This window comes from Nyctibius grandis, chromosome 15, assembly GCF_013368605.1.
Source record: "Nyctibius grandis isolate bNycGra1 chromosome 15, bNycGra1.pri, whole genome shotgun sequence".
NCBI lineage: Eukaryota > Metazoa > Chordata > Aves > Nyctibiiformes > Nyctibiidae > Nyctibius > Nyctibius grandis.
In genome coordinates, this window is record NC_090672.1 from 13,275,370 (window position 1) to 13,298,971 (window position 23,602).

The window sequence follows — 23,602 nt, forward strand, 5'->3', positions numbered from 1 at the left end:
GCATCCCCGGTCCCCGGCTGCCACCCTCCCGGGGGCCGCCCGCGGCAGGACGCCCACCCCGGTGAGGGGGTCCCGCGGCCCGGGGAGCTTGCGGTGCCCGGGGCGGGGGGGGGGCACGGCGGCCCCGGGGCTGCCCTCGCCCCCGCGCCCCGGCTCTCCCGGCGGGGGGAGCGGAGGGAGCAGGGCGGGGGGGCCGGGACTCTCCTCTTCTTAGAAGGAAAGAGCGCGCAGGGGCGGGGGGGCGGCCGCGCTGCCCGGAATGGGCCGGCGGCGGCTGGCGGCGCGCCGGGGCGGGCCGGGCCGGGCGGGGCGGCGGGAGGGCCGGCGGCGTTACAAGAAGCCGAGCAGTTCCAGGAACCCGAGGGCGGGCTCTGCGCCCGCTATAAGAGGCCTCCCCGGGCGGCCCCGGCAGCTCCGCCGCCGCCGCCCGCCGACACCGGCCCCGGTACCCGCGCCCCAGGTACGGCGCTGCCCGCGACGGGACGGGGGGGACGGGGACCGGGGCGTCCCGTGGGGAGGGACAGCCGGGCACCGGGGATGCCGGTGCCCCCCCGGAGGGAGATAGTCGGGAGCCAGCGGAGCCGGTGCTCCGCGGCGAGGGGACAGCCGGGGGCTGGGGATCCCGGTGCCCCCCGGGGAGAGGGACAGCCGGGGGTGCCTGTGCCCTGGCAGGGCAATAGCCGGGGTCGGGGGATGCCGGTGCCCCCCGGCGAGGGGACAGCCGGGGTCGGGGGATGCCGGTGGCCCCCGGGGGGGGGCAATAGCAGAGGACCGGGGATGCCGGTGCCCCCGGGCAGGGGGGGCCGGGGACCGGGGGTGCCGCGGCTCACCGCCGTCTCTGCCGCAGGTGATGGTGTAGCAGCCGCTGCTCGCGGCAGCAGCAGCCGAGCGCGCAAAGCTGGCTCCCTGCGCCATGGTCACCCACAGCAAGTTCCCCGCCGCCGGGATGAGCCGCCCCCTCGACACCAGCCTGCGCCTCAAGACGTTCAGCTCCAAGAGCGAGTACCAGCTGGTGGTGAACACCGTGCGCAAGCTGCAGGAGAGCGGCTTCTACTGGAGCACGGTGACGGGCGGCGAGGCCAACCTGCTGCTGAGCGCCGAGCCCGCCGGCACCTTCCTCATCAGGGACAGCTCGGACCAGCGGCACTTCTTCACCCTCAGCGTCAAGACGGAGTCGGGCACCAAGAACCTGCGCATCCAGTGCGAGGGCGGCAGCTTCTCCCTGCAGAGCGACCCTCGCAGCAGCCAGCCCGTGCCGCGCTTCGACTGCGTGCTCAAGCTGGTACATCACTACATGCCGCCCGCGCCCTGCGCCGTGCCCGAGCAGCCGGGGGCGACCCTGCACCCCAAGCGCACCTACTACATCTACTCGGGCGGCGAGAAGATCCCCCTGGTGCTGAGCCGCCCGCTCTCCTCCAGCGTCTCCACGCTGCAGCACCTCTGCCGCAAGACCGTGAACGGGCACCTGGACTCCTACGAGAAGATGACTCAGCTGCCGGCTCCCATCAAGGAGTTCCTGGACCAGTACGATGCCCCCCTCTAAGGGGCCGGCGGAGCGAGGTTACACGCTACAAGCACAAGAGCAGGGGACAGGCACAACGTCCCCCCGGCGCGGGGACTCGCAGGGCACGCCCAGCCTCTCCCTCTGGGAAGGAGAGGAGGGGGACTGGGGCACAAATCTGCCCTTTGTGCTGGGGGACCCCCGAGGAAGCGTGACACTCCCTCTCCGTGGGGAAGGAGACTGCTCTGGTCGGACTGTGGATGTTACAGCGCGCCCAGCGCGGGGGCCTCCCCGTCGCGGCCAGGGAGAGCCCGTCGGCAAAGCCCCCGCGGGCTCGGGCAGCCAGGACGGCACCCGCCACACCGGGGGACGTGCGCCCCGACAGCCGCAGCCCCGCCACCGCAGCGGGACCACACCTGGGGGCGTCCTGGCGAGACCCCCCTTCTGCCAGCAGAGAACGGAAAGCACTGGAGTCCCGCTCGTGCCTCATCGCTTTCCTCGGTTTTAAGGGGAAGGTGTTTTTGCCCGTACTGTACTTTACCTCTTGCTGCCTCCTCGTGGGTGGAAGCTCCTTCCACACCAGGCCCCAGATGGGGAGGTCGCTGCCTTTTTCCCCTCGTTGCCATTTTCCAGGGGACTAAGCCTTAATATTCTCCGTGCCCCGCGGTCCGGGTTACTGCACATCGTTTGGTGACGCCGCGCGATAACGGTCCCGGTGACGCGCCGCGAAACCAGAGGGGGAACAGCGTGTCCCGACACTGCCGTGTCTGCGAGGAGCACCCCGGGACACGGTGCTGCCGCCGGACCGTTAGCCCCGAGTGTTGCACCCCACCTCTGCCCGGCCGCTCCCGCAGACCCTGGCCACCCGCTCCGAGGAGCACCGATCCCCACGGGAGCACGGCGGGAGGATCCCCCGGAGCGCGGCGTCTGTGAGTGCTTTTCTGCGTCCGCCCAGAGAAGCGGTTGGGTTTTTCTGGCTTTATTTTGGTTTGTTTGGTTTTTGTGTTTTTTTTTAACCAAAGGGATGTTTACAGGCCAACGTGAATCACTGTCTTTTATAAAGATTCCATCTTCACCTCCAGCCTCGAGGGCTGAGCAAAACCATGCTTGAAAATTCAACCAAAACAAAACTCAGATGAAACTTTGCACATATTTATATTTATATTCAGAAAGGAAATGTTTCCATAATTTATAATAAAGAGCACTATTTTTTAAGGAAAAAAAACCCTCGGATCTGGTTTGTTTTCTGCCTCGCACCCCCGAGGCCGCTCAGGCCCCCCGGCGTGACGCACGTCCCTCCCCGGCCGCTGCCCTCGCTGCGACACCGGGATGGTGTTTACACCACGTAAGCGCCGGCTTCCCGGAGCCGCTCCGTGCCGGGGTGATCCCGCCGCCGTGACGCACAGCCCGGCGTGCGTAAGAGCTGCCCCGGTACCCCCGAGCCCCACGAGGCGCTGCCGGGACCGGACCTGCTCCAGGCACGTGGTGCAGCCACGAACCGTCCCTGGCGTGTGGGACACGGCCCCTTGCCCTGGGCATGGAGGAGCCAACTCGGTGGCCAAGACTGGCCCGTGGCACAGCCCCGCTCTGGAGCGAGCCTGTCCTGCCTCCCAGCCCCGTTGCGGGAGGGGAAGGTGGAGGTGAAGAGCTCCAGGAACAGGGCACGGAGAGGGACGGGGTTAGAAGGGGGGTCATGGAGCTTCCGCTGCAGGCGCAGGGGAGGGGGTTCAGCAGGGAGGCCGGGGTCCTGCTTACCCCCTCGGCACAGAGTTAGAAGATCTGTCCCCAGCCTGGCCCGAGCAGATGCCCAAGGAAGGGTGTGGGAGAAGGAGGAGGGAGAGGATTTCCCCTGCGGGTCTCCCAGCCCCCAGCAGCACCTGCCCCCTACTCTCACCTCCCGCAGAGGCACCGGCCGTGAGGGTGGGCACAAACCCAGGGCTCTGGCTGCCCGGAGGGGAGTGCGATGCCTGGCTCGAAAGCTGCATCCAGGGGGCACAGGGGAAACTCCTGGGAGGGGGCCGGTCCCCTGCAACCCCGCAGAGCCCCCAGCAGCGAGGAGCAGGCTGTGCCCAGGCACCCTGTGCTTCACAGCACCCCCAGCCCTGCACTGTGGGCATCATGCCAGGCATCGTGCCCCGTGCCCCTGCCCAGGGAACCCGGACTGCTGGGAAAAGCCTTCCCTTAGGAATCGCCCCGGAGCAGAGGGATGGTGAATGCGCCCGCTCGGGCCACAGGCACGGTCCCAGCGACTATTTTGGTGCTGCTCTCCGGGGCTGCCAGGAAGCGCCGCGCAGCCTGCCCGGGCACCCGCCGGAGCTATGCGAGGAATGTCCATGCGCACGGGTGGCCGCCCGCCAGGCCCTGCCGAGGCACATCCCCGACGTCAGGGCTCCCAGCAGCACCGGTGACTCCCGGCTCTGTGTCAGGGCATGGGGTGGGAGCAGCACCATGGGGCACAGCAGCCCCCCACGGCGCTCGCAGGACCTGGGGAGGGACCTGAGGTACCCAGAGCATCGCAGCTCTTGGGCAGAACAAGGCACAGCAGGGGATGGGAACAGGGTCCCCCAGCAGCCGTTCGCGGGGGGCCTCTTCCCTCCTGCTCAGGGCCACGGTGATGCTGCAACCCGCTGCTGAGTCGAGAGTCCGGGAAGCTCCGCGGGTTTCTTGGAATAAACCCAACCTCGCGGCAGCAGTGACGCGGTGGCGGGCGGGCAAATCCCTGCCGAAGGTTTCACAAACCTCTCGCCTTCCCCAGAAAAGCCAAGCGGACTTGGCCCCGCGTTTCGTAAGCGGCCGATCCAGCATGTCACGGGCAACCAGTTCCCCTCTGCCCCAGGGCTGGCTGAGCTCACCCCCGCAGGGGCTTCCTGGACGGGAAGGTGTCCTCGGCGCTGATCAGAGCCTGTCACCGCGTGGCAGCGCCGGGAGCCGGACGGGAAATGGGGCACAAGTGCAGGGGGCCAGGAGCGGGGCTGGGACACCGCGGTCCTGCAGCTCCCCCCATCCCGTGTCTCCTGGGGCCGGGCTGCCCGCCGAGCCGGCGCCGAGCAGGGGACACCGCAGCCCTGCTCACCCTGAGGCCCCAGCTCCCACCTGCCTGGCCAGGAGCACGGGGGGCATGGGCTGGCATCCCCAGAGAGGGGCTCAGGGCAGCCTGAGGACCAGCTGGCAGCGAGCACAGAGGCGGCCACAGTGAGCCAAGCCAGGCAACCCAGCAGCCAAGCAGGGCGCCCAGTCTCCTCGCTGTGCCGCACCAGCCCTGGGATGGACTAGGTGTAGACACTGGTGACAGCACTGGCACAGCACCGTGCCAGGGTGGGGGGACGTCTGCCTCGCTCCCCTCTCCAGGCAGAGCGGGAGCAAAACCAGCAGGACTCCCCGCAGCCACCAGCACAGCCTGTCCCCAGTGCCACCACCTCCTCCACCGTGGCCGGGCGAGAGCGAACAGGGCCACACGAGAGCCCGCTGAGGTGCTGGGTGCAGGAGGGCAGCTGGGCAGGGACAGGCAGCTGCCCCCGGGACCCCCGCCCTGCCCCAGCCTGGCCTCCCGTGAGGGGCACAGAGCAGCCGCCGGCGCTTCCCATCACGCTGCCAGCCCGTTACTGGCACGAGAAGGAAGCGTCCTCCAGGATGGCGAACACGAACCCTGCGGGGTCAGGGGGTGCAGGAAACCCGCTCTGGAGCGTACCGGCATCTGCAGCCCCAACAACAGGAAACAACCGCAGCTGGCGACCGCCGCCGCAGACAGCCCCCGGCGCGGCACCCGGGGGGCTCGGCTGTGGGTACCCCGGCCGGGCACAGGCAGGGGCCATCCCTGGGGAGTAAGACAGATCCACGAGGGCACCCCAGCCCCGCACCGGGACCAGCAGCCAGCCCCAGCTGATGGCGTGTGGAGGGGGAACCGCTCCGTCCCCTCGCCGGAGCAGCGGCAGTGCCAGGAGGGGACCCTCTGCCTGGGGCACTCTTGTCCCACCCAGAGCCATGCGCAGGCAGGGCAGGCTGCAGTGCGGGCACCAGCCCACCCGAGAGAGCCCATGGCACAGGCCAGCTGGGGGGCCGGGCATGACCCACAGCCCCCAGCGGGAGGGAGGTGACGCCACGTGAGGCACCCTTGGGGTGTCCCCCTGGGCTGGCCGGGCTGTCACCCAAGGGGCCGGTCACCTGCCAGCCTCTCCTGTCCTGGCACCCTGAGGAAGGTGGCAGTGAGCGGCAGCACCGCCGGGGCGGCAGAGCCGGGCGGGGAGCCCACCACAAACACCCCGACGTCCCGGCACAGCCCTCACGCACTTCCTCCCGCCCCGCTCCGCAGCACCAGCACGTTCCCACATCCAGCGCCGCGTTTCCCAGTAGGATGCAGGAAAGGGCCGTGCAGCAGCCGGGGACTTACTGTAAATGGCACCACCTGCTCCTTACATGGCCATGGGGCCACGGGGACGCCTGGGAACGGGGACCGCGACATCTGCTCCCCAGCGCTGCCGGGAAGCACGAGCCCAGGCTCTGCGGCACAGCCCGGGGCTGGCACCGGCTGCGGGGTGGGGGCAGGTGGTGGCCCCCTGCGCTGGAGGGGGAGCGGGGCTGCGCAGCCCTGCAGCTCGCCGTCCCCGGGGCCCGTGGGAGCCCCCGGTCCTGCGGCATCCCCTTGTCTTGCCCCTCTGCCCGGGCAGGGACACGCAGCACGGCCCTGTGGTGGGGCACGAGGTCCCTGGCCCCGTCCCACCGCTGGCGCGGAGGAGGCAGAGGAGGGGAGCCGCAGGGGCTGCCCTGAGCCCCCTCGCCCAGTGCCTGGCTCAGCCCCCGGCTCCTCCGGCCCCGGGCAGGCGCGGGGCAGCAGCGGAACCCCCGGCCGGGACAGGGTGTGTTTCGGGATGCGGACGAGCCCGGAGCCTGTGTACGTCCCCATGGAAACCCCGCGGTGTTGCTGCGGCCCCGGCCAGCGCGGGGGGGGCAGCTGCGGATTCCTCACCCCTTCCATCAGCGGCCCCGCGGCTGCGCTGCCCCGGCCCCGGCCCCCCCCGGCAGCCACAGCCGCCGGCTCGCCGCTCCCCCTCGCCCGCTGGCCACGCCGGGGGTCCCGCTGCCCTCCCTGCCAGCCACCACCGCAGACCCTTCACCCTCCCCACGGGTCCCTGCGGGGGCGCAGCCTCTCCCACCGCCCCGCAGCCCCTGCCCGGGGCTCGGTCCCGCACCCTGCGACCGCGGCGCGGGGCAGAGCTCTCGCTGCCCACGCGGAAAACCCCCCCGGAGCGTTTCCACGGCTCGGGAGGAAGTTTTCATCCCGGCAGCAGCAGCTGGAGACCGAAGAAAGTCTTGACATTTGAGAGGAAGGTTTCAAACACAGCGGCGTTGCTGTGGCAATGGCAGCCCGGCCCCCCCGGCCCGGGCACACGGCCAAGGCGGGGGGAGCAGCAGCCCAGCGCCGGCCGCGCCGGGTGGGCAGAGGGCGGTGGGCCCCATCCTGCAGCCCCAGCGCCAGAGGGTCCCACTGCCAAGCGCTGCCCAGGCGGGCAGAGGGGCTGGCACACGGGCAGACCCCATCCTGCGCCCTCCCTGGGGTCAGCCAGCTCCCACTCCCCGGCCAGCACCCACACAACTCCTGCCCCGCATTCGCGGGGAGCGGCGAGGCGCCCGCTGCGGTCACCGCTGGGCACGGGCACGCCGGCGGCGCGTCACGGGAGGTTCCCACGGGCGCTCCGGGCAGCGGGCTGCCAGCTGCCTTGGGTGTGTTTGCCCAGCACCGAGTCCTCGGATGACCCTGGCAGAGCAGCCGCGGGCAGGTGCCAAACCCCAGCCCTGGAGCATCCCTTGGCCTCGCATCAGCCCTGGCCCCGGCGCAGGCAACGCCACACACGTGGCTGGGGACAGGGGACCCTGCGTCTGCGGGGCTGCGGCTGCTGCTGCCCACACCCAGGGCTGAACACCAACCAGTTGTTCTGTCACCCAAGACCCCTCCCCAGCTGAGAAAGGGAATTGGTAAAAGGAGGGAGACTTGTGGGTTAAAATTTAAACAGATTGAATAAAATAACAAAACCAACATCAATACTAATACAAAATTACACTTAGCTCATAGCGTGGTGGCAAGTCCCTCCAGGAATAGTAACCGCTGAGGAGAAGGATGGATGGAGAGCAGAGCAAAGACCCCCATCCCCAGCAGCTTCCCCATTTATAGTGACCTGACGTTAATGCCATAGAACACACCTGGGCCAGCCTGGGGCAGCTGCCCCGGGTTAACTGGTGATGGCCTCGACCACCAGCCACAGCTGGGCACACACTGAAACACCACGGAACAGAAAAGGGAGTCTATAATTTTATCCCCATGGAACCAGGACACCCCTCCCCACCAGCACACTGTGCCAGGGGACCCAAAGGTCCCCGTGAGCCGGGTGGGCTGTGCCCGTCCCTGTCCCAGGCTCCCAGGGCGCGTTGGTGCTGGGTGAGGACGGGGCGTGCAGCCGGCAGCGGGCACAGCTGGAGCAGATGTTCCCTAGGAGGACCCAAGGGCCCCATCCCGGCATCGAGCGCGCGGGGATGGGAGCACTTTACGGTAATTCCAGCAATCGCATTGTTCATCCTTGGCAGCCGGCGCGGGTTGGTGTCCAGCGCCATGGGATCACAATAAGCCACCTGGCACGGAGGCTTGGCAGCGCCGTGCCGCCGGGCAGCCGGCCAAGGCAGGGCCAGAAAGGGCTGCAGAGCGAGGTGTGAGGTACGGTAAGGGCCCGCCCCAGGAGTTCCCGTCACCGGCACGGCCCCGTGTGCAGGTGCCAGCTGGGAGGGCCCCGGTGCCCAGGGGTGCCCGGGGATCCCCAGCCCTGCAGCTCCGGGGAGCGGGGATGCCATCCAGCAGGGGCCCAGCAGCCTCTCCGTGCCGCGGCAGCCCCCGTGCCCGCACAGCCTTGCCGGGGCGTTGGGTGGGAGCTGCCAGTGGCAGGATGCTCCAGCAGTGGGGAGTGAGGTGCTGGCGGGGCAGAGGGGACCCCCCACTCGCTGGGCGCAGGAGGGGGCTCGGGGACAGGGCACAGGCTGCGCTCGAGGGCCCATCACCCCCAGGACCCCGAGGACCCGGCGTCCCACCCCGCCAGCCCCTCCCCAGCCCCTGGTCGCCCATTGCTGCGTCCAGGCAGGCGCTGCCCCGCGCCCTCCTGCCCCGCATCGCCCACCCGTCCTGGCCCGGCTGCCGAACCCGCCGGGTGGTCCCTGCCGGTGCCCGGGGCCACGCGGGAGCAGGGGACAGTTGGCACCCAAGGGACGGGAGCGTGAGCCCTGCTGAGTCATCACTTTGCTGTTCTCGTTTTTCCATGGTGCTGTTGTGCCGTTTGCTGGAAGCCAGCTCAGAGCCATGACTAATCTGTTCTCAAAACAAGCACAAAGCGAGCGGGGAGGTTTGTGCAAACCCCGCGGGGAAGGGGGGGCTGAATCACGGCGCGGGGCTGGGGGAGGTGAGCGGCGGGGGGCAGCCGGGAACGCCCGGCCGGGGCAGCAGCACCTGCATGGGGTGGGCAGGGGCAGCAGGGACCCCCGTCCCCCCGTCCCCTCCAGGGCGGGCAGGGCTGGGGGGCAGGCAGCGTGCCGGGGCGGGTGAAGCAGGCAGGGCAGGCAGGGGCCACGGGCCATGGGCACGCCAGGGTCGGGGCTCCCATCCCGGTGGTTCCTGCCCCGTGGGGAAGCCACCGCCGGGGGAGGCCGGGGAAGGCGGCGCAGGAGTTGCTCTGGCCGGAATCGGGCATCCATTGATCTGCTGTTATTAAAACCAGAGCTGCTGTCGGGAACTCTGCAGCCTGGCTGCCCTCGCAGCGCTTCCTGGAAGGGCCGTCCCGCGTGCCCTCGCCGGCGGGGACGGGCCCCCCAAGGCACCCCCAAAGCTACCGGGGTCGGGCGGCAGCCGGGGCAGCGGAGACCCCGCGGGAACGGGAGCCACGGAGTCAATTCTGCGCTCGGCGCCCACCGCCCCGCTGCCCCTGGGCCTCAGCACCCCGCTGCCCCCAGCACTCAGCCCCCCGCAGCCCCCGGCCCTCCTCGGTGCACCTGGCACCCCGGGCCATGGCCACCAGCGCTGCCCGCGGGGCTCGGGGCTGCCCGGTGGCCCCACGGCGGGTGCTGGCGGTGGTGAGGGCGCAGCGGCGCCCACCGCCCCTTTCGCCTGCAGGGCTGGAGAGGGTTTTACTGGCGAGGCGAAGTCATCGCTTCCAGCGGGGGATGAATCACCCCTGTCAGGAATTCTGCCCAGGGAGGTTTCTGTAAGAGCGTGGAATTTCGACACGGCCTCGCCGCGGCCGCGTGCCCTCCCGGCCGAGCGCGTCCCTCCTCCTTGCACAACCTCCCGCGGGGTTCCTGTTCCCAGCCCCGGCCCCGGCCTGCAGCAGCTGCCGAGGGGCGCAGGCGCGGGCACCCCGGCGCGGAGGGTCCCTGCCCGCGGCCAGGAGCGGATCCCGTGGGGCCATGGGCCCGCCGGTGCCACCTGTGCCACCGTGGGCTCTCGCTGCGGCAGTCGGACACGGCTCAGAGCCCCCAGCTGCGCTCGCACACAAGCAGGTGCCGACGGAGGGGACGCACAGAGTCAGCAGCAGCATCTTCCCTCTGCCCCGACCGGGCACGTCCCACCCGTCAGCACTGGAGCACCCCAGACCGCCAGGAGCAGAGTGGGGGGTGCCAGCGGGGTGGAGGGGCAGCTCCTGGCAGACACCCGCCCGCTGCCCCCGCCGCCATCCCTGTGCCATCGTGCTGCGGGGTCACTGCAGGGGGACACTGCTGACCGGGGGGGCCACCACCGGCCCCGGGGCTGCCCTGGCATGGGGAGGCGGAGGGAGGTGGGGATGGGGCTGGGGGCTGGGGCTTTCCCGGCAGGCAGCGTGACCCCACGGGAGCCCGGCCGGTCGGCGGGACCGGGCCGGGCTGGGGTTTCTCTCGGTTTCCACACGCAGCAGAAACGCTCCTTCAGAGCGAGAGCAGGGGGGTTTCTCGATCGGGGGGGAAACACACTCAGAGCAGGAACTGAAACGTCACCTTTGAGACCGGCGGCTCTTCCCCACGCCAGCGCCTGGTGCAGCCTCGCCTCTGTCCCCGCAGCTTTGCGGGAGAGGGGGCCGGGGGCTGCCCTGCCCCGTGCCCAGCCCAGCCCGCCGCGGCTCCGGCCACGGACCCAGCGTGGCCCCGCGCTCTGCAGCATCCCGCTGCGACGTCCCTCGGCGATGGCCTCCCCACGCCGCAGCCCCACCGACCCCGCAGCCTTCGCAGCCTCCCGGTGCCAGCGGCCACGGGGCACGTCTGTCACGGGCAGCTTCGGTGCCATGGGCCACGTGCGGGCGCTGCCACCACGGCTGCTTCCCGGCAGTGGCCAGCTGCCGTGCAGTAGCCACCAGCCACAGCTGCGGCGATGCTTCCCAGAGGGTGATTTGCCTGCCCTGTTTTGCATGGCTGCGGCTGCCCCGGGGTGCGGCGTGCGGGGGCACAGCCACGGCCCCCCACCGAGGCAGGGCAGGCAGAGGGGCAAAGCCGCCCCTGCAGCAGCCTCTCGGGGTCTGGGGGAAGTGGGGGGGGTGTGTAGGGACCGATCAGGGCAGGGCAGGACCTCAGCTGTGGGAAACTGCTTTATTTTGCTTTACACTTTCTGCCTTTCCTGGAAACAAACAGCCGGAGGGGCCACTCGGACCTGCCTGCTGGGAAGCAGCCACGGCCCCCTCGGCCCCCTCGGCCCTGCCAGGATGCTCCACGCCCGGGCGCTGCCTGTGACTCCCCCAGGAGCCGCTCCTCGCCCAGAGGGGCTCCCACGGCCCCCACGGGGCCAAGCCCAGCCTGCCCCGAACCCGGGAGCAGCTCATCCAACCGCCCCAAAGCCAGGAGGGACGTTCACGCCTCAGTGTTGCAGAGTGACCCCAGCCCCGAAGGCTGGGACGGCCGCACGCGGCCCCCTCCCACTGCGGGCAGCAACGGCAAGACCCCGGGCTGCGGCTCCACACCCCAGGGCTGAGCAGCTCCATCCCAGCGCCCCGGGGCCGAGCAGCTCCATCCCAGCACCCCGGGGCTGAGCAGCTCCATCCCAGCACCCCGGGGCTGAGCAGCTCCATCCCAGCGCCCCGGGGCTGAGCAGCTCCATCCCAGCGCGCCCCACGCATCAGCACCAGGTTGATTTATAGAAATCCGATGGCCGGGGCTGCCGGTGCCTCCTGCCAAACCTCATTAACGGCTGGCCTGGGAGCAAGGCAAACAGCTCGTGCAGCAACAAGGAAATCCTTGTTTAAGCATTTCTGGCCATACAGGGCCCTTCCCCGCACGCCCAGGGGAGGAGGAGGAGGAGGTGGAGGCCACAAGCCCCAAGCTGGCACCACCTTGGCAGCCACGAGGAAGGAGACGCAAGGGGACATAGCGGGGTCTGCACAGGGAGGGAGCCCCCAGGACGGGCTGTGAGCCGGGAGGGAGCGGGGAGCCACGGGGGCACGGTGGGGGGCAGAGGACTTCCACGCCGCAGCGCCGGGGTCTGCACCCCTTGCACCACCACAGCGGCACTAGTAACCGATGGGGACACAGGGACACCAGGGTGCCAGCGATGGGTGACCGAGGGCTGGCGCAGAAGGGCAGAACTGCTCAGCTGACGGCTTCAGGCAGCAGAGGGGCTTCGTGGCTCGCTCCTGTCCCTCTGCCCAGGGCCACCAGCCAGCCCCCTGTGCTGTGCCACGCCATGCCACGGGGCAGAGCTCTGCCAGGGCCAGCCGGGGCTGTCCCAGAGGGATTCACCACTCCACCCTGCACAGAGCAGCGTGGTAGGAGCTTCTGCGTGGGGCTGGGGCAGGATCCTGACCACCCCTCGGTGCCCCCTGCTCCCACCCACGCTGGGTTCCCCGCACAAAGCGCTGGCTGTAGGTGCAGCGACCTCCGGGCACACGGAGCTGCCGGGAGGCCGTGGGAGCTGGCGCCAGCATGCCAGCCCCACCGTGGGCACGGGGCACCGGCACGGCTGGCCCGCGGACGTGGCACCGGCGAGCTCCGGAGCAGCCTCAGCGCCCTGCATCTGCCTGCCCCACGTGTGGCTCGGGATCTATTTCATCATCTGGAGAAAAGCATTTACTGCCAATAAACGGGCTAATTAATTCTCCTCAAAGACCTCTCAATTATTCATCTCGGGCCACAGAGAAAACAATTACAGCACTTACCTCAGCCCTGGCTCTGCCAGTGCAGCAGCCAGCGTGGGGCCAGGGCTGGCGGCAGGCAGGGCACGGCCAGGGGCGGCCCGGCACAGATCTCGGCACGGAGCCCCAGTTCCCAGTGCCCGGCCAGCCCCAGCTCTGCCCACCCGGCAGGAGCAGCCCCGGGGGGCTCTGGGGAAGGGCTATTGACCCGGCAGAGCACCCAGCCCGGAGCTGTCGCCACCATCGGTGCTCTCAGTACCCCTGAGAGCTGCTCCCAGCACGGGGGCTCAGGAGCCAGGGGACCTGCCTGGCCCCCTGCACCCCTCCTCGCCGCAGGGCACGTCCCGTGGCTCTAACTCCAACCTGCCCACACGCAGCACAGGCCACCGAGTCCCATCCACCGAGAACACGGTGGCAGTTTGCCCTTCCTCACCACCCGCGGGCTGTGGGCTCCTCTCCCTGTCCTCCTCGAGCAGCCCGGCCACCCACCACACCTCCGCCCAGGGACCCGCACCTTGGAGCCGAGGACAGGCCCACCCGTGGGCACACGCCCCGTGAGCCAGCTCCCAGCCCCACACAGCACATCACTCCTGCTCGTCCGGGGACAGACAGGACCCCGTCCTGCCTGGGGACCCACCCCCCGGCTGCCCCTCTGCCCGCAGCCCCAGGGGCCGTGCTGGGGTCCCCCTCGGAGAGGGGCTTTTTTCCCAGACCATTCTCCACCTCCTTGGCACTGGGGATGCTCCTTCTGCCCCGCAGCGGGGTTCAGTCCTGGCTCCCTCTGCCTCAGCTGCACCTTGAGGAGGACGCTGCTGCGCCGCGGGCACGGCGAGCTCGGGGGTCCCTTCCCGCGGCGCGGCCGGACCCCACCGGGGCAGGGTGCGGGCGCAGAGGCCTCCCGGGGCCGGGGTCCGTGTCAGCTCTCTCCCACCCACCTCCCCCGTGCACGGGGGTCAGGCTGCTTTAGCACGGTCATCCCGCTCCCCCGGGACACCCCCGGACCCCCCCGGAGCCCCCGGGGAGCGGCTGCAGCGCTGGCCCGGGGCGGGCGGCAGGACCCCCCTGCGCGGCTCCGCGGGGCGCCCGGCCCCGGGCTCGGAGCCACCGGCCGGGCAGCGCGGGGGGCCCCGGCGGCCACGGGGCCGGGCCGGGAAGGGTTAAGGGTGGCCCGCGCCCCCCCGGCGGCCGGGCGAGGGGCGGGTCTGTCGGGAAGCCGGGATCGCGGCGGGGGTTTTACTGGAAAAGTTGTTGCCGGCGGAGGGAGGGGTCACACGGGCAGCCCCGGCAGGTTGGGGACGGGGGGACCCGCCAGCCCCGCTCCGCTCCGGGACCGGGGGCGGCCGCCGGGCTCCGGCTCCGGCCGCTCCGCCGCCCGCTGCCTGCACGGCCGGGACGCGGTTCCCGGCTCGCCCCGGCTGCTGCCCGGAGCACTCCGCGGCACCCCCGGGCAGGAGCACCCCCGGGCAGTGCCACCGCACCGGGGCACCGGGGCAACGGGGCCTGCCGGTGCCGTCGCGGGGCCGTCGGGGGTTTGCCTGGGCTCAGGCTCGTTTGGACGCCACGAGGAGCCCAGGCCCGACACGCCAACGGCGCCGTTACGCGGGGACACGGGACACGGGACACGGGACACGGCAGCACCCGTCCCTCAGCGCCGCCTCCACCCCAGCACGGCCCAGCGGCGTGGCACGGCGCGGGGGGCCTGGCTGTGCCCGCCGCGGGCTGAGCCAGGAGCCTGGCACGTCCCAGCGCTTCCAGGCATCGCTCCACGGTTCCCGACAGTAGGAAATCACTTGGCTCCGTGGCTCTGACCCCTCCGGGGTGATTGATGGTGCGCGGGGCCCTCCAGGCCAGCCCCAGTCACACCCACGGCACCGCCTGTGCCACCGGCAGCCCTGTGCCCGCAGCCCCTGCCCGGCCCGGCCCGCAGCCCCCCGGCTCTGCGGGAAGGCTGGGACCAGAGCGCCCGCTGCCCGCCCCGTCCCCGGGGCAGCCGTGTGTGCCGGAGGGCAGGCGGCTCAGCACCAGCACAGCGATGGCCAAGGAGCCACAGCCACACCGGCGCTGGCCACCATGCCCCCCACAGCCCCTCCTGTGGCACCCGCAGAGGGGACACGTCGGGGCCAGCCCCGGGGCCGGGGGCCGGGACGTGCAGCGCCGGGCAGGGGCTGGCGGCAGCCGCTCAGGGCTGCCTGTGGGGCCGCGGGCAGGGGGAGCCCGGCCGGCTCCGGGAATCGCCCCGACGGCTGCCAGGCCTGTGGCAGGGAGGGCGGGGGGAAACCCGATCCTCCGCGCCGGGACCTGGGCTCGGCTCCGCTCCCCGGCCCGGCCTCGGCTGTTAATTTTAGCCCCGGGGAGGCACCGCGGGAGCATGAGCTCAGCCCACCGCGGCGGCACGGTCCGTGGGGCCTGCGCTGGCAGGTGGTGGCCGCGGGAGCCACGGCACAGCCCAGCCCTGGGCGAGCCCCCAGGCGAGCCCCCCCAGCCGCTGGCCGAGCCCCCCGGCCGCTGGCCAGGCGCCGGCGCTGCCCTCCCGCTGCCCACACGCCTGCGGCTTTGGCTCGGCCAGCCCCGCACGTGGCCACGAGCCCTCCCGTGGGCCCCAGTGCTGGCCCCACCGAGCCCCCACCACGGCCGTGCTGGGCCCTGTGTGGTCGGGGGGGGACTCGCTGGGGGCGGCGGGGGGACACCCCTGAGGCAGGTCCCAGCCCAGAGTCCCGGGGGAAAGGCACGGGGCTGGCAGGACGATGGGCTCCACGGAGGACACCCTGCCACGCCGCGAGGTCCTGCAAAGGATGTGGCCACCTCCCAGCAAAGGAGCCCCCCGTGTGGCCACAGACCCCAAGCCCTGCCCGGGCTGCGAGGAGGGGGCTGCGCAGCATCCCAAGCCACCCCCCTCAGGTCTCTGAAACCAGCGCTCGCAGGGGCTGAGACAAGAGGCACGGCCGGGACGGGCACTGTCCCCAGGACGGGCACAGGGCTGCAGCCTGCCCGGCACCACCGTGGGGCAACCCAGGGCCACCCGGCCACCCCTGCCGGGAGCAGGTGGGTGAGTGGGTGGGAGGCCACGGCCGAGGGATGCTCCAGCCAGCCGGCCCTTCCCGAGGGAGCAGGGAAAGCAGCTCCGGAGCCTGCCGTGCCCCAGGGCAGCTGCCCCGGACACCGTGGGGTCCCCGTTCCAGGGCCCCACGGCTGCACTTCCCCCCCAGCCCTTCACCTGCGGCGTGACCGGCCGGGCTGCCCAGCGCTTACTGGAAGGGGAAGCTGCTGGGAAGGCAGCGCGTGCAGCGGGGCAGCTTTGGGGAGGAGAGGCTCGGCTCAGCAGCCGGCAGAGCTCGGCTGTCCGTGCTCCCAGGTCCAGGGCCAGTAACGGGAAGCGTCTGCTCTCAGTGACGGTAAATCAGATCGGGGAGATTAGAGGCCTTTTTGCCTAATCATGAGCAGCTTGAAGTTGGAGGACAAGTTCCTGGAACAAAGAGGAAATGGAGGCAGTAAATAAAGAAAAACTGTTAACATGTGGCCCCGCGTGTGAAAAACGTCTCCGTGAAGGACTGTTTATGGCTCCCTCATCTGCGGGGCTGACAGCGCGGGAGGCGGCGGCGAGGCCCCTCGTGCAGGGGTGTGGGCAGGCAGCCGGGGCAGCTGCGGGGGGCTCTGCGGAGGGCTGGGGGGCCGAGGCCGCATGGTGGCACGTGGCGGAGGGAGGAAGAAGGCAGCAGCACAGCGGGGGCCGTGGCGCAGGCGGCGGGACCGGGGCCGTCGGGGAGGCTGCGTGCACGGGGAGGCAGCGGCACGGCACGTGCACGGGCAGGGACCGGGCAGCACGTGGCCCCCGAGGGGAAGGGGGGCACCTGAATGCACCTGCCCCACTGCTCCCGCTGCAAGTGCCAGGAGAGGTGCCGAGTGCTGCAGAGTTGTGCCCCCCTCCCCGCCTGCAGCACGAGGGGGGCACGGCCCAGGCTCTCCCAGTAGAGCCCCATGAACATGGACCCGGTCTGCCCACGGAGCACCACCAGCCTCCTGCTGGTCCAGCCCTATGAGGGGAAAGCAGGGGTCTTGCTCCTGCGCTTGGCACGTGCCCCCCTGCTCTGGGGGCCGTGGGGATTTCTGCCAGGAGCCAGACACCAGTGAGCCCCCTTCCTGGTGCAGTGAAAACATGCTGAGTGCTGTGGAGCTGCCCAGAGCCACCACCAGCGCTGCTGCGGTACGTGCCGGCCCGCGGTGCCACGGCACGGTGTGTCAGCTGTTTCCAGGGCAGACGCAGCCAGAAGCCGGAGCCAATTCCCAGCAGCAAGGTCACCCCGCACCACCCCTGCCAGCAGCGGAGCAGCGTGGCCAGAGCCATCATGGCCAGAGCCATTGTGGCCGGAGCCATCGTGGCCGGAGCCATCGCCGTTCAGCACGCGTCGCCACGGGCCTGCGCAAAGGCTCGTGGATGCCCACGGAGCCACGGCCGAGCGGGCACAGACGGCCTCGTCCTCCCGCAGGACCCTCGGGACGGGCACTCTCGGCAAAGAGAGGGGCCGTGGGAGAGCTGGGCTGGGGGCAGCGCCCGCCCGTGTCCCCCAGCGCCTCCGCCTGCCCCGCACCGTGGCTCGGGGGAGCAGGGCAGGGGCCGGGCAGCGACGAGGGACGGAGGGTGGGAGGGCTGGGGAGGGTCTGCGGGGGCCGCGCTGCGGGGGCAGCCCCGGGACGCGCTCGGTGCCCACGCAGGAGCCGGTGTCCCGTGTCGGGCCGTCCCTGCGGGTCGCGCAGCCCACGGTGGCGGGTCCCGGTCCCAGCCCCGCCCGGGACAGAACGGGGGCCGGGGCCGCCCGGGCGATCCCGCCCCGCCCGCGTACGCGCCCGGGAGCCCTTGCGGCGGGGCGGGCCCGGGCCCGGCGATGCGGGCGGTGCGGGGCGCGGGAGCGGCGCTGCGGCGGGGCCGGCTGCCCGCGGCGGGGGCCGGGGCCGGGGCCGTGCAGCCGCGGGGCCCCCCCCCGGCGCTCGCCGTGGACCTGCGGAGCGACACGGTGACCCGGCCCTGCGCGGGGATGCGCCGCGCCATGGCCCGCGCCAACGTGGGCGACGACGACTACGGGGAGGACCCGGCGGTCAACGGTGGGCGGCGCGGACGGGCCCCCCGCGGCCCCGAGACCGGGGGTCGCCCCCTCCCCAAGGGGTCCCTGCCCGCAGGTCCCCCAGCGCAGGGGGCAGCCGGTGGGGAGCCCAGAGCGGGGCTTCTCCGGGGCGGGGGGCGGCAGCCCGGAGCTGGGGGGCTCCTGGCTGTCCCCCTACGGCCGCCCAGGGCCAGCAGACCCCCCCCCGACCCCCTGTGCCTTCCCCCCGCAGAGCTGCAGCGCCTGGCCGCGGGCATCCTGGGCATGGAGGACGCTCTGTTTGTGCCCACGGCCACCATGGCGAACCTCATCGCCGGTGAGTGCCCGGGGCTGCGCCCGGCTGGGGCGGCCGGGTCACGGGCCGGTGTGTGCCCCTGCCCGTGGTGCGGACAGCCCCGCTCCGCCGCGGGGTCCCGAGGAGAGCCCCGCTCCTGCTCGGGGGGCCGCGGGGCAGAGCCGTGGGCAGCGGGTCCCGCCTGACCCGGTGCCTGCCCTCGCCCCGGCCCCCCCCAGTGATGTGCCACTGCCAGCGCCGGGGAGCGCAGCTGCTCCTGGGCCGGGGCGCCCACCTGCACCGCTACGAGCACGGCGGGGCCGCGCAGGTGGGTGCTGCGGGGCGGGGGGGGCTCCGGGCGGGCTGGCGGGGGGCCCGGTGGCAGCGGCAGCCCAGGCCGGGGCAGGAGGGCGGCTTGCTGCTGCCCTCCTCTGGCTGCCGGGGCCGGGCTGGGCCGGGATCCCCTCGGGCTGCGGCGGCGGCGGCATCGCCCCGAGCCCCGGCCTGGGCACGAGTGGGGCTGAGCACGCCCGGCGCAGGGGAGGGGGCAGAGAGCCGGGACCCCCGTGCACCACCACTGCTCCCCCGTCACCACCACTGCCCCCCCGTCACTGCCACTGCCCCCCGTCAGCCCTGCTCTCTGCCCTGCCCTGGGCGCAGGTCGCTGGCGTCCACTCCCAGGCGCTGCCGGACCTGCCAGACGGCACCTTCGACCTGGAGCAGCTGGAGGCGGCCATCCGCGAGGCCCACGGCAGCCGGTACCACCCGCGCCCCGAGCTCATCTGCCTGGAGAACACGCACAGCGCGGCGGGGGGCCGGGCGCTGCCCCTCGCCTACCTGCAGCAGGTAGGAGCCGCAGCCAGCGGCCGGCAGCAGCCCTGCCTGGGCGCCGCGGGGACGCCAGGGCCTTGCCAAGGAGCTCGGGGCACAGCTCACGTTGGCACCGGCCGCCCCACCAGGCTTGGTGCCTCCAGGGGTCCAGCTTAGCCCAGCTCCTCCTCTGCCCCCCGCCAGGTCCGTGGCCTCGCTGACCGCTACGGGCTGCGGGTGCACATGGACGGGGCGCGGCTGATGAACGCAGCGGTGGCCCAGGACGTGGAGCCGGCTCGGATCACCCGGCACTGCGACTCCGTGTCCCTGTGCTTCTCCAAGGTGTGCTGGCACGGGGAGGGGGTCCCCGGGGGCAGACGGGACCAGCACAAGCTGGGGCCCTGCCCTTGTTTGGGGGCGTCGGGCTGAGCGCCCGGCTTGCAGGCTGGGGCATCCCTGGGCGCACCGCTGGCAAGGGTACGGGCAGCCCCCCGGGGCAGCTCGGGTCACCCCTCCGGTGGCCACGCAGGGCCTGGGCGCCCCGGCCGGCGCGGTGCTGGCCGGACGCAGGGAGCTGGTGGCCGAGGCCTGGCGCGTGCGGAAGCTGCTGGGCGGGGGGATGCGGCAGGCGGGCGTGCTGGCGGCCGCTGCCCGCCTCGGGCTGGAGCACGCGGAGGCGACGCTGCGCAGGGACCACGACAACGCCCGACGCTTTGCTGAAGGTATCTCGGGGTCCCTGCCTGGCTGGAGCACCCGGATGATGCCGTGCCTGTCCCCGCGGTGCCCACGGTGCCCCTGGTGCTGCACGGGGAGGGCAAAGGGCCCCTCCTGCAGCGGGGACCTGGGGCAGGGCTTGGGCAGCGCTGCAGCCCACCGCCCCTGCCTCCCCCAGGCATCCAGGAGCTGAACTCGCCCCTCTGCTCTGTCGACCTCGCGGCGGTGGAGACAAACATGGTGATGGTGAGCATCAGGGGGGGCTGGCCGTCCCCCCCCGAGCTCTGCGAGCGCCTGCGGGCAGTGAGCGAGGAGGAGGTGGCGGAGACCGGCCAGGCTGTCAGCGTGCTGCTGTTCCCCTGGTCGGCACGTGCCGTGCGCGCCGTCTGGCACCGTGATATCTCAGCCCGCGACACTGAGCTGGCAAAGAACAAGCTGGAGTTTGTGGCCAGGAAGTGCCAGGAGAAGCTGGCCCTGGGGCTGCGCCCGACCCCTCCGAGCGCGGGGGGAGCCTGAGCATCCGCCCAGCCCCAGCCCGGGGGCAGCTGCCCCCCCGCCCAGGTGCTGCAGGCCAGCTGGGGCGAACGTCCCAGCCCCATCCTGGCAGCCAGAGCGGAGGGGCTGGGACCAGCGCGTGCTCTGGCCACCCACACCCCTCTGCGGCAGGTCCCTGCCTCACTAGTCACCCAGCAGACAGAGCACCCTCTGGTCCTCTGCAGCAGCTCTGCCTCTGCAACGGGGGTCCCACAGGCAGCGCCCGAAAGCAGAGCCAGACACCCCCAGCCCCCCACTGCGCCTGGCCCATGTGCACCACGCGTGTGCAAGGAGGCTGCAGCAGGGAGACAGCCCCTGAGGGATGCTCGGGGCACAAAATAAACGTGTCCTGGCAGTGCGGTGGCTGTGCAGGGTGGTTTCTCCCAAGCGTGCTCCTCCCAACTGCAGCAGGGACATCGCTGCAGCCCGGAGGTCCCCGTTGAGGGACAAGTGCTCCTGAGGACGTGGAAGCATCTCACAAGTTAGTGTCTGGCCACGACTGTGGACGGGAGCTGCGCTGGGAGGGGAGATGCTCTGCAGCAGCCACGTCCAGCGCGCGCTCGCCGGCTCAGCGCAGCCCCAGCTCCCGTGAAGCACCGTCCCACCGAGGCAGCGGTTGGTTATTCCTGTCACATTCTGTATTGGCAACGAGCAGTTCAAAGGAAACCGAGAGAACAAAGTTCATGCCCAGGCTGCCCAGCGCCCTGCAGCCCCGCCAGCCCCCCGCGCTCCCGACGGGCAGGAACACCCCGGCGAAGGAACGCCAGCCCAGGCGAGAATCGGTGACAACCGGTGCCCCTTGCTCCGAGCCCCCCCGCCGGCTGCAGGCTGGACGGAGCAGAGGGGCACAGAGGGTGTCGGGGCAGCAGCCGCCCCGCGCTGCAGGAGACCCCGCGGCTGGAGCGGGAGGGCAGCGGGGCAGGGCGCACGCGGGCTGCCCGTCACCGCCACGCAGGGCTGCGGTTCCCATCTCAGTCTGCTCCCGACGTGCCATCAAGCTCTTGAGATCATGTTCAGAATCACCTGGGATGAGGAGCCGAGCCCCGTGAGTGGCGCCCGGCCCTGCTCCTCCACCCCTGGAGATGCAGCCAGCCCCGATGCCGCAGCTCGGCACAGCACGGCCCGCCTGGGCTGCCGGGCTCAGCTGCGCGAAGGGAGGACGGGAGCTCTTCCCCCACCTGCGTGAGGACATAGGTGTCCTCCGACAGCTTCTCGATGATGTCAAAGTGATCCACGCCGGCCACATCCAGCAGGGAGACGGACCAGCCGGCAGCGCGCAGGGCCTGCGGGGAGAGCGGCGCGGGCAGGAGGGACCCCGACGCCATCCGCCCCGGGCAGCGCAGCAGCAACGGCTCAGCGAGGACTAGTGTCCCCCCCGAGCCACTGTCATCTCCGACAGCAGCCGCGGCACGGCAGCAGGAACGCTGCTCGGGTACGGCACACGAGCTCCTCATCCCGGCTCAGCAGGGCCGCGCGGGCCGGCCGGAGCAGCAGAGCTGGGCGCGGTGCTGAGCACGGTGCTGCCGGAGCTCACCTCACCGTACTCCTGCGACTGCCTGCGGAACTCCGGGGAGTCGTGCTGGGCCACGGCCACGAGCACCTCGCACGCCGCAGCCGCTGCTGGGGCCACACGCAGCATGGGGCTGTTCCTCTGGGCCACCTCGCTGGGGGAGACGCCGCGGTGACCGCCGACAGGGCCCCCCCGCTACGGCAGCGCAGCCCGTGCCCTCTCCCCGCCACCGTCCCCACGCGGGCTCACCGGCTCATGCTCAGCGCGTCGTTCACGTAGGTGTGCAGGATGGGCTCGAGGTCGTACACGCCGCTCACCAGCACGGCTCCTGCAGGCGGAGGCGCCCGCAGGTGAGGGGCCCCGCGGCTCCGGCTGACCTCGCTTGGTGGGTGCAGCACACACACCCCCCGGGGGCAGCTTGTCCGGGATCCCAGAGTCCTGCACCCCCAGCGCCAGGGAAACTCGTCTCCCTCGGCCCTACAGCCCCCGCAGCCCCGCACGGGCAGCAGAGCCGGCCCCGTCCCGGGCGCAGACACCCGCCCCCCTTCAGCCCCCGCGCCTGGACACGGCGGCGCTACCTTTGATATCTGGCACCGCTCCATACTCCGCCCAGTCCGTGGACAGCACCATGGCTGCCAAGTGGGCCCCGGCCGAGTGTCCGCACAGGTAAACGCCTCTGGAGAGAGGGAGCCATGAGCTTTTGTCACGGCACAGGGCTCATTTGTCCCCTCCTGGTGCTGCCACAGCCACCCCCACGCACCAAACCACCCAGGGAGCGACATGGACACAGTCTGCCCCGAAGGCCTGACAGCGGCCAAGGCGGGCGGGGGGGTCCCGGGAGCTGCGCGCGTCCCACCTGCTCCCCGGGTACCGCTGCGCCAGGAAGGCGAGGCTGCGCCGCACCTGCCGCACCATGGCGTCCATGTGGCCTGGGCAGAGGGCACGGTCAGAGGGCGCCGGGCCAGCGCAGGCAGCCGCAGCCTCCGCCGGGCAGCACCTACCTTTGGGGGCCGTGTCGTAGCCCACCGCCACCACCGCCACGCCCTGCGACACCAGCGGGGGGGCTGCGAACCCCGACTCGTCTTTACTGGGGGGGAGCAGACGCTGCCAGGCTGCGGGGACCGGGGTCTCCTGGGCCAGGAGGACCCCGAGCACCCCAGGAGTGCGGGTGTCGTGAGGAGGGAGGGGGCACAAGCGGGCCGGGGGGTCCCCCCGCCGCCAGCCCACCTCACCTCAGGCACTGCCAGTACCCGCCGTGGATGTAGACCAGGACCGGGAAGGCTGTGCAGCAGAGCCCGGGGTGAGCGGGGGCCCGACCGCTGCCCGCCCCCGCCGCCCGCCCGGGACCTACTTCCAGCGGGGTCCGTGGGGAGGTAGATGTCCAGCTTCTCCCGCTCCCCGGGGCCGTACGGGACGTGCAGCGAGGTCCGTACGCTGGCCCGGGCCCGCTCGGTTCCTGCGGGACGAGGGACACGGCGCCTGGGGCACGCAGCCCCGCTCCCGGCCCCAGCCCCGGCGCCCCCAGCCCCGGCGCCCCCAGCCCCGCTCCGGTCCCGGCGCCCCCAGCCCCGCTCCACCGGCCCGGGCCGCCCGCGCCTCACCTGCCGCGGTGGCCGCGATGTGCGCCTGGATGACGGTGTCGCTGCCCAGGCGGGGGGACCAGCGGCTGGGGGAGTACTGCTCCTCCAGCGCCTGCGGGGGGGACGCGGCGGCTGCGGCGGGGGCGGCGGGTGCCCGGCGAGACCCCCGGCCTCCGCCCCGCGGCCCCGGCGAGAGCCGCGCCCCGCCCGCCCCGCGGGCCGTACCTCCGCGGGCATGTCCCGCCACCCCCCCATGCTGCGGCCGGGACCGATCCCGATCGCGATCCCGAACCCGATCCCGGTCCCGATCGCGATCCCGCGCCCCTGTCCGGAGCCCGGGGGCGGGGCCTGAGCCTGGGGGCGGGGCCGCCCCGCTCCCATTGGCCGCCCCGGGGGCGAGGCCAGGGCCCGGGACGGGGGCGGGGCCCGGGGCGGGGCCGCTCCGCTCCCATTGGTCGCCTGG

The 23,602-nt window shown here is 72.2% G+C and overlaps 3 protein-coding genes across 4 annotated transcripts; 2 read left to right on the forward strand and 1 right to left on the reverse strand.

Moving 5' to 3' along the window:
* Positions 1-420: 420 nt before the first annotated feature.
* Positions 421-2,699, forward strand: SOCS3 (suppressor of cytokine signaling 3). Its single transcript, XM_068413436.1, has 2 exons — positions 421-460; positions 848-2,699. Exon 2 carries the CDS (start codon positions 914-916, stop codon positions 1,541-1,543), a length of 630 nt encoding a protein of 209 aa, XP_068269537.1. The 5' UTR covers positions 421-460; positions 848-913; the 3' UTR covers positions 1,544-2,699.
* Positions 2,700-17,501: 14,802 nt separating this feature from the next.
* LOC137670582 (uncharacterized) lies at positions 17,502-20,407 on the forward strand. Its single transcript, XM_068413503.1, has 7 exons — positions 17,502-17,718; positions 17,950-18,033; positions 18,231-18,319; positions 18,652-18,837; positions 19,006-19,143; positions 19,331-19,523; positions 19,694-20,407. Exons 1-7 carry the CDS (start codon positions 17,502-17,504, stop codon positions 20,029-20,031), a joined length of 1,245 nt encoding a protein of 414 aa, XP_068269604.1. The 3' UTR covers positions 20,032-20,407.
* Positions 20,408-20,665: 258 nt separating this feature from the next.
* On the reverse strand, positions 20,666-23,478 carry AFMID (arylformamidase). Of its 2 annotated transcripts, XM_068413504.1 has the most exons (11): positions 23,365-23,478; positions 23,161-23,251; positions 22,911-23,015; positions 22,792-22,840; positions 22,561-22,646; positions 22,416-22,488; positions 22,138-22,235; positions 21,809-21,887; positions 21,584-21,713; positions 21,228-21,332; positions 20,666-21,072 (listed from the first exon to the last, which is right to left on the reverse strand). In XM_068413504.1, the coding sequence occupies exons 1-11, from the start codon at positions 23,392-23,394 to the stop codon at positions 21,043-21,045; spliced, it is 876 nt and encodes a 291-aa protein (XP_068269605.1). In that variant the 5' UTR covers positions 23,395-23,478; the 3' UTR covers positions 20,666-21,042. The 2 variants fall into 2 exon arrangements, with proteins under 2 accessions (XP_068269605.1, XP_068269606.1); XM_068413505.1 differs by lacking the exon at positions 21,584-21,713.
* Between the last annotated feature and the right edge of the window lie 124 nt (positions 23,479-23,602).